Below are 9,545 nucleotides of genomic sequence, written 5' to 3' on the forward strand. Positions count from 1 at the left end.
GTTCTTGTTGTTCATTTCATTTCCTCTCTCTCTCTCTCTCTCTCTCTCTCTCCAAAATTCAAGAGAGAGAAAGAAAAACCGTGTGGGATCAAAGTGGTGATCTTGATCAATCACTTGGCCTCGTTTCTTTGACCTTTAAGCAATTCACTTTCCAAATTCTTCCGTTCCCATTTCTCTTTCTGCAGATTTTTCTTCAGTTTCAGACTCCTTTTTCCCATTTTTTTCTGTTCCTCTCTCGTTGGAACAAAACAACATTAAAAAAAACAATCTTTGAAAGTTAGTTGCCATTGTTTCTTTGCATCTCCATCAACATGTTCATGATGATCATCACAAACGCAAACAAATTGTGGGTTTGTTTTTTGCACACATGGTGATTGATGAATTGCCTTGTTTTATTTAATTTTTTTCACCCTTTTTCTTTCCACAATCGGCAATCACCATTCTGTGGATCATTGATCATTGATCATTCCATGGTTCTCAATTTTGCTGTAAGTCTTTAATGGCACACCAAAATTGAAACCTCAAAGTTTGAGTTTTTGTTTTAAAAAATTATTCTTTTATGGTCAAAATTTATTATTTTTGTTTTTTGTGATCATGGGTTGTGCTAGTTCCAAGCAAAAGAAACGTTGCCGCCATTGCAATGCTCCATATTCTCCTGTTTCCAGAAGCTACTCAATGCATGTTCATCATCCTCCACAAGCTGAAGGTGATAACTACCATGTTGTGGCACTCAAATCCACCACCCTAGACACCATGAAGCTCAATCCCCCTGCTCCAAAGCCTTCATCTAAAGAAATGCTTACAAACAGTGAGAGTTTCAGGTTTGATCATGGAACAAGCTTCATCCCAGAGAAAGAGAAGGAGGGGATTAAGAAGAAGGAAGAGTTTTCAATGGAGTTGGTTGAAGCCAAGACTTGGTCCAACATGATTGAGCAAAAGTTGACAAAAGTTGTTCCTAAAACACCAACAAGAACACCACCTGGTGAACCTGAAACAATCAACACATGGGAATTGATGGCAGGGCTTGAGGACACAAGCCCTTACAGGTCACCAAATCACTTCAAGAGCTTCTCTTTTGATATCAAGGGTGGTGATGATGATGATGATGATGATGATGATGATGATGATGATGATGATGATGATGTCCAAGCAGAACTTAGAACTCCAGTATCAAAAGCACTTGTTGATGATCCACCAAGGTCATTGTGGATTAGAATGAGTGAAGAAGAAGCAAGACTCAACCCTGCAATCTCAGAGTTTGATCCTGAAGTCATTGCATCTTTTAGAAAATCATTGATGCAGCTATCACCTGAAAGCCCTTTTCACCTTAGGCCATCAACATTGTGTGATGAAGAGAAACAAGTATCCAATAAGAAGAGCAAAGGCAGAGGAGGAGGGGGTGACGATGATCGAGTAGTTTCGAATTCGAAGGATGTTGATCTTGTTGTTCATCCTTCTTCTTGTGGGAAGGAAAAAGTTGTGTTGTACTTCACAAGCCTTCGTGGGGTGAGGAAGACTTATGAGGATTGTTGCCAGGTGAGGATGATCCTCAAAGGGATGCATTTGAGGATGGATGAGAGGGATGTTTCGATGCATTCGGGGTTCAAGGAGGAGCTGAAAGAACTTCTTGGTGATGCATATAGTGGTGGAGGGTTGCCAAAGGTGTTTGTTGGGAGGAACTACATTGGTGGAGCTGAAGAGATTCAGAGATTGCATGAAGATGGGAAGCTTGAGAAGAAATTGGAATGTTGTGAGAGGATTGAAGAGAAAGTTTGTGAGGTATGTGGTGATGTTAGATTTGTTCCTTGTGAAACATGTTCTGGAAGCTGTAAAATCTACTATGAAGGTTATCATGAAGAAGAAGAGCAACGAGATTGTGATTGTGATGATGGTGGATTCCAACGTTGCCCTGATTGCAATGAAAATGGACTAATTCGTTGCCCCAATTGCTGCTATTAGTTTCATATACTTCCAGGTGATACTTACATAAAGACCTTTTCTTTTTTTGAGTTTTTAGTCTTTTATTTTCTCTGTGAGATTTTGTTGTATAGTGAACTTTTTTTAGCATGCTTGATACTATTAGTGAAGATCATGGAATTGTGCAATAGAAAGAGTGAAATAATGTGTTCTAATTTGTCTTTTTTTTGCACAACCACTGCAGCTTGTTGCATAGTGTACACTTTTTTAATTTTCCATTCCACACACACAAAAAAAAAAAAAAAATCCAATAAAAATAAAAATACAAAGAAAGAAAGAAAGAATTCTGGGTTGTATTGTATAAAATTTCCTTTTCGTGCAAAGTGAATTACCAATTTAGTTAGTATATGTGCATTCTTTTACTTCAAGATGAATTCTCCTTTTTACAATTTCAAAGATGTAATGTTTTGAGTCACTACATCAATACATTAGAGGTCTTGAATGATGAATGATTTCTGGACTTATGAGCTCAATGCAATTTCCATGATTTTCCTTGTGCTACCAAATTTATCATTCACAGTATCATTTGTAGGTAGCACATTTTTTGCAGCCTCCTATATTGGATCACAGTTTCTCACTTTCTTGGTTATAGAAGAATTAATCATATAAAATTTTGTTAAGTCCCAATTTATCTGCAGATGGTAAGTGACTAAGTGTGTGCTTTTTGCTATATATTGATTCTCTGCTTTCACCAACTCATATTTTCTTGGATTTTATATATATATACTCAAGTTAAGTGGTGGCATAAAATAGCATACTAGTTGGTCAAATCGGGCCAAAGAAGTTTGTAGTTGAGTCAAATCATGTGATGTGAATGTATATCCACTATCCTTCTTAAAAAATAACAATTATTATAATAACTGATAATAGACTATTTCTGCACTAACAACTTTCAAAAGCATACATAAAATATTTTTGAAGTTAAAAGATGTTTCATAAGATTAGTTAGTTCTTTATGATTCTGATTTTAAGGTTAGTCTGTCTATGTTGTATTGTTTATGATTCTTCTACATCAAGTTTAAAATAAGTTGAACTTTTAGTCCGTTGCTTTGGAAATAAGTAACAAAACGACACAGCATAGGCCACATGGTCCTAAACTCCCAAAGACAAGAAGAATCTCCAAATTTGACTTCAGGTATCAACCACAGTTCATAGCTACTATATATACTATATACTACAGAAAAGGCGCTTAAAATTTGAAAAGAGGGTTCTCTAGACTAGTTTCCATTCATCATCACAAGATTTGTTACCATATTAATCAAAATGAAAGAAGAAATTGTATTTTATTTTAGGTATATCAAAAGTTTAGACGAATTCGATATTAGATAATGTACAAAACTGTGACTAATCAACTTGGATTGGTTGAATGATCAATTTACTTCTCCGATTAAGTAAGTGTTGGGAGTTAGAATCCTGTCTTGTGTATTCAGAAATCTATTGGTCAACGATAAACTCTTGAGTGGAGTTCAGATCTGCTGCGAATTAATTATTGACTTGTCGAGTTAGAATATATCGTGAGAAACCAAAAAAGATAATGTACAAGACTAAGACATATACATATACACGACTGAGTAAGTATATAAACAAACTTTACATCGATAAGAATTTAAATTCATATTCTTATATGATAAATTTCTAACAAATTGATGTGAATGTGATCATGGAATTTAGAATTGAAACTCCATGTTGTGCCATCCAAAAGATAAATCACCACTAAGGAACACCTGAATGATACAAATGATTTGTGCCAAATGGGTAACCTTTATTTCCCCTTATACCTACTAATTATGTCTTCTTTTAATCATATACATGTGTTCATATACTGGCAAGTGAAAAAATTCCATTGTTTACATGTCTCCTTTGCTGTCCAATCAAATCACAATCCATTTAGGTGGCTAAGGGTAGATGACAGTTACAATGCAGTTAATGGTTGAAGGTGGCAATTGCTTATTTATGTGGATGATATAATAGTGTTAGATGTAGAATACACAAGGTTGGTACATTTTTCTTTTATATACGTTCACAAATTCACCTAACATTGTCAATTTGTTATTTGTCAGTGACCCCAATTGATATGGACAGTTTTGACATTAAAAGGAAGAGTGCATCACAACTTTGAAGACTTTGTATGAAAAAATAATATATTAAATAAATTAGTAGCTTTACTTTCAAATAAGACTTTTTGCCTTTTTGGTATGCTACTTTATTTGGAGAAAATGGTTATTGAAACTTTTGTACTTAAAGCACCATGATGATGCAATGCAAATGATAATTTCTCAACTTTCACCCTTACAAATTAGCTTGAACAAGATTTAGTTGTTTGATGATGATGATGATGTAGAGTTGTTATATCCAATGACTTGTCACTTTCATGTAATTTTGAAATTTTCACTAAATTAATATAATTCCTTAAATAGTAGTGTCCTCTAGGACAAAGAATCCAACCACTACATATACATAGGCAAGGATGCATGTTATCAAGGTAAAACTTAGCACAAATATGGTTTTGTTAATCTGTTGGAATGAATCAAGGGAAAAGGAACAGTCAATTAATTGAGATGGATGCAACTAAGCTTTTTATTTATTTAATTATTGCAAAAAGCAAGGTTGGAAAGGGAAAAGTAGTGGTTGGGATGTAAAGAGCATGATGAATATCTAGTTTTATTCCATGAGATAATGTTGGCTAAGATGACCATAAAAGTATAAGAGTGTGGTTGGCAAGGAATCAACCTGTTGCAGCATAAAAATATTAGAAATTAGTTCACATGTTATTATGTAAGATTGTTGAATGCTAATGATTTGAAAAGTAACAACCGGTTGTGTTATGCATCATGAAAAAGATGGTTGATGTCTTGATTCAACAAATCTACTTGAATCTAAAATTAATCATCTTTTATGTAGCAAGCTAGGGAATATTATAGTGTTTGTTAAATATTTAATATTTATCACCCTATGTATAAAGTTATAATCTGCTTGTGTATTCAACTTTCTTACCATATTCAACTTCTCGTTATGATTCGTAACATGGTATCAGAGTTTCTTTACCTGCATTGAATCTTTTCTCTGCATCACCTTTCATGTCTCTTAACAATTTAACATGCTCCAAAATTCAGACATGAACATTAGTTTAACATTATGCAACACTTACAAGGAACAATGTATGTAACACAGAAACTCTACATTTTTCTCTGATTTCTAAAAATGATACACAAACAAGTTCAATCCTCATACTCTATAGCTCAGATCAATAACACAAGCATTTCTATTGGTTTATTTTGAGTACATATAACAGTTGAACATATATGAGATCAATTTACATCTTTGGAGTTTCACTTCCCATGCTGCCCGAGATCAGCAGCAGCTTTCGAGGCACGGCTCAACATGTCTGAAACCCAGAGAGCCCCTTTTGCAAAGTATTTGCTGTTGACAATGGCATTACTGGTCGCCACAGCGGCTTTCCCTGTAACTGTTGCCACTACTATAGCTGTTGTTCCGGTCACAGTTGCAGCTGATTTAGTGATGTCTGTAACATGGTACTTCTCATCCACGGATCTAAAGGTTTCGGAACCAGAATTGATTATGTCAGTTAACCCAATTTTACTGCTGAGTTCGGCAACCTTGGTCGCCGCAGTAGATGATACACTGTAAGATTCATCAAATGATTTTGCCATGACAAATGCATCTTTTCCCAAGACATATCCCTTAGCTACCATTGTTTTTACGACCTCCTGTGCCATAACTAGTGCTTCTCCAGGGGAAGAAACAAACTTATCCATATGCATGTCCTGTTGAAGAAAATAGTGTTAATCAATGGTTGAATATCAACTTGGTCAAACTAAACACAAAGACATTATTCCTAAGGAAGAATTTCAAGCATACTTCTGAGGTAGTAACGTTGTATTCAGGCTTTGATTCATGACTGTTCCAATTATGGCAGTCATCGATGTAATCTGCACCACGCGAAATGCATATGCATTGGTCCAAAATCATGGATCCCTGAAATTGCATTGCACCAAAATATGCAGGTTAGCAAACATTATTCAAGAATACCAAAGGATTTGGATTGTAAAGTGAGAGAGTGATGCATCAACCACCTTTGGATAATTGGATTAATAATTTTCATTACATGTTAATCCGAATTAATACTTAACAAGGGTTATTAATATTTACATGCTGAACTAAAACTCAATTATTAGCTTGATCAGACAGAACTTGAAAGTGATTTGAAGAGGTTTCATATTCATCTTGCACTTCAATGCTAAACAAATCAGCATCAACTAAAAACGATATTTATGTAGCGCGCATTAGTAGAAATTCAAGAGAAAGAAATCTATGGTATATTACGCCAAATTTTGATCCGCGATATTCACAAAGTGATCAAAGAAGCAACAGGGAAAACAACTTACATTCAGCAACAATGCAGTTTCCAAGGCATAAGCATCTCTAAAAGTCACATATGCAGTGGATGAACATTCATCGGATCTGTATCTTGACAATGACAAGAACAAGTTCTTCCTATTATTATTTCCATGATATCATTTGAACCTTGCAACTTACAAGTATACATTCTTTATATTCAACAGAACTGTGGAGTGAAGTGAACAAACCCATATCAACATCTTTAAAATAGTCTATTTCAGCATGCTGATTTTTATTTATCTTATTATTCAGAAAAGAATAAACATTATGGCAATGTAAATTAGAAAGAGAAATCTATGACTTCCTTAATTGTAACAGCAGCAATTAGTAATGAAAAACCTTTGAATAGACATATTGCGAAATAGCTCAATACATTGCAAAAGTATATATAGACAAAGGAAGCTCAAAAGAATTTGAGATAATCTGGAATCTATCAAATATAAAGAAAGTAATGGACATAAACACATCCTCCAATATAGAAACACTAATGTCTCTCTCAAATTGAGGGATAATATTCTACCAGTATTAACATTTGCGACTTACTCGCATTGTCTTGTAGACAAATATCACAAGTTCGTATAATCGTCCATCACACCAGAAATACTTGTATGATCTTAAAACATATTCAAAATACGTATTCCAAGAATAAAAATAGCTACTCATTTCATTTATATTGTCTAAAAATTATATTAATATCAAGACTTGGTAGAAATTCAATACGCAACCTACATAAAGAAAAATGCAGAAGAATTGAGACTTTCCAACATTTTTTATAGAACCATGAATACCAAACTATACAATCTAATCGAAGTCAACACTTGATCACAAAAACTAGCAACAATGATTCAATTTCAATATAATATACTTTTATCAGTGAATAAAGGTTGAGAAACATTGCCTGATGATTTCGACATTCTCAATTATGCCACAATATGTGAAGAAATTGTGCACATCCTTTTCTGTAGCTCTTGGGGATAAGCTTGTAACTTCAGCAGTGTAACCACCAGGATACATAGTTGAAAAGTGAAAACAAAATTTCTCAATTTGGAAGGAAAACAAAATGAACCTTGATTCAATTCAACAAACCTGCAGAAAGCAATGTTGGTCAAAACCTTAACAAGTGATTAGAACAAAATAGAGAGTGAATAACCCTGCAAGGAAATTTATTAATGTCACTTGAGAAACTCATTACTCATAAGCTTAGTTCAAGAATGAACAAAGTAACAAACAATGAAGATAAGCATAAGAGTTAAAAACATTATCTATCTAGCTATCTTACTAGATGCTGAATTCCAAAAACATGTAGTGGTCCCAAACACATATGAGCCTCAATTTCAGCACACAAAACAATGCTCTCAAACCACAAAGTTTTTAACTTTTTAATTACTAATTTGATTATTTGCTATTTAATCACACATCAGGTCCTGACATGCAAAGGGAACATAACATCAATGTCCAAACTCACAAACACCACCAACAACCAATGCATACTGTTCCAATTCCCAAAATCCCCAATTGGGTTTGATCATCAAGGATCAAAAGAATCCAAAATTAACAAGCTTTTAAAAAAATTCCCAGATTGATTTGATCATGAAGAAGTGAGGCACTGAACAGAACAAGGACATGTAACCAAACAAGGCCTTAAAAATTGGAAGAAAAAAAGAACATTATGGAAAATCAAAGATAGTGAAAGTAAAGTACCCTGAAAGAGTGAAGCAAGATTGAAATTGGTGAAAGAGTTACTGTTAACTGAAGCAGAATTGTGTTACTTGCAGAGATGAATGAAAGAGAGCGGCGAACCAATCCAAAGTAGGATCATGTTTTGTTGGTCATATTTGGAGACATTATTATTATTTTGACAAAAAGAAAAGGTAGTGAGTGTGGAAGTGGATTACACGCGCGTATAGTTGAATATTTGAATGACGGTGTTGATTATTCTTTGAATGCATGTGTCCCGTTTTTTCATCATTTGATTGGTGGGAAATAGTATGTGGTAGTTGGTGTCTTAATGAAAGTAAAATACGGCTCTAATACTATAACAACAAGAAACTTCTTATTGCATCCTTACAGTTATTTTCACATCCGAAATTTAAGGGTTTGTCGTTGTCTAATAAATGGTTACACATATATAGCAAAATTTGAATATTTAATATTTATTTAAATAAATTAATAAACTAATTATTATATCAACTTAAATTAATTTACATAATTATTAACTGTTTTTGTAGAGGTTAGTCATTGTATAGCTTGTTTGCTAATAAATATTTACAAATTTTCTATTGGAATGAGTTATACGTTAGCAATTAGAAATCTAGGTATAACTAGGCTAAAAATTAGTTGAAACTAAATGAAGGTCCAAATTGATTAATATTAAAGATTTAAATGTCTACGAATCAAAAGGTTAAGGACTTATTTCTCTTTTTCTCTTGTTTTTTGTTAGACATATGGATATGGATTAATTGTGGTTAAGTGCGAAATGTCATTTGAATCCAGAGCTAGTTTTCTTTTTTTGAATCCAGAGCTAGTTAGTACTTAGTACTCTCTGAAATATCTAGATTTCAGGATTTTTTGTCATAATCTAAATTTCAGAATAAATGGGCCTTTAGGTGTGTCATTTCTTTATGGATATTTTGAGTAATCACCATTATGTTTTGGGCTTACCTTTTTGGGCCAGACTAAATCCTGTAATTTATACGCATTGAGTACTCTAGCTAGTAGCTAGGCCTTGGCCCACACTTCGTCGCAATTATTGAGTCCTGGAATATAAGAACAAGGTCCTACAAAATCCGAAAAAGCAAACCCAATTTTGTTTTAAGCAAAAAAAAAAAAAATAACTTGGTGAAAATGATATAGTTTTCTTCCTGAAGCTTAACACAAGAACACCCAAAACATAAGACACTAATGACCAAACCATATCATTTTCGGCTTCATTTTAGTTTTTTTATTCAACTATATATGTTTTTAATATTCGTCTTTTTCTTCATTGGCTTTTCAATTTATTTACAACTAGCGTTGATATGCACCCACATATTTTGCATTTAATTTTCAATTATTGACAATATTATAGGAACAATAATATAAAATTATTTTATTTAATCAACTCACATCTATACATACATATATATTATATCTAATATGTAGAATTGTTG

The 9,545-nt window shown here is 33.4% G+C and overlaps 2 protein-coding genes across 3 annotated transcripts; one reads left to right on the top strand and one right to left on the bottom strand.

Moving 5' to 3' along the window:
- On the top strand, positions 7-2,227 carry LOC107635321 (uncharacterized protein At3g28850-like). 2 transcript variants are annotated; one of them, XM_016338775.2, is made up of 2 exons: positions 7-488; positions 609-2,227. In XM_016338775.2, the coding sequence occupies exon 2, from the start codon at positions 676-678 to the stop codon at positions 1,957-1,959; it is 1,284 nt and encodes a 427-aa protein (XP_016194261.1). In that variant the 5' UTR covers positions 7-488; positions 609-675; the 3' UTR covers positions 1,960-2,227. The 2 variants fall into 2 exon arrangements, with proteins under 2 accessions (XP_016194261.1, XP_016194260.1); XM_016338774.2 differs by having other exon boundaries at positions 7-2,227.
- Positions 5,076-8,298, bottom strand: LOC107635322 (binding partner of ACD11 1). The gene is made up of 5 exons (XM_016338777.2): positions 8,098-8,298; positions 7,295-7,482; positions 6,384-6,459; positions 5,857-5,973; positions 5,076-5,762 (listed from the first exon to the last, which is right to left on the bottom strand). Exons 2-5 carry the CDS (start codon positions 7,408-7,410, stop codon positions 5,307-5,309), a joined length of 765 nt encoding a protein of 254 aa, XP_016194263.1. The 5' UTR covers positions 7,411-7,482; positions 8,098-8,298; the 3' UTR covers positions 5,076-5,306.

This window comes from Arachis ipaensis, chromosome B04, assembly GCF_000816755.2.
Source record: "Arachis ipaensis cultivar K30076 chromosome B04, Araip1.1, whole genome shotgun sequence".
Taxonomy (NCBI): domain Eukaryota; kingdom Viridiplantae; phylum Streptophyta; class Magnoliopsida; order Fabales; family Fabaceae; genus Arachis; species Arachis ipaensis.

Bases quoted from the DNA above. Each gene is read 5' to 3' on its own strand.
- LOC107635322 (XM_016338777.2), bottom strand. From the start codon at position 7,410: ATGTATCCTGGTGGTTACACTGCTGAAGTTACAAGCTTATCCCCAAGA. The intron at 5,974-6,383 runs GTAAGTTGTTTT...ATGCAATTTCAG, and splicing joins AAACTGCATTGTTGCTGAAT to GGATCCATGATTTTGGACCA. The intron at 5,763-5,856 runs GTATGCTTGAAA...TTTCTTCAACAG, and splicing joins ACAACGTTACTACCTCAGAA to GACATGCATATGGATAAGTT.
- LOC107635321 (XM_016338774.2), top strand. From the start codon at position 595: ATGGGTTGTGCTAGTTCCAAGCAAAAGAAACGTTGCCGCCATTGCAAT.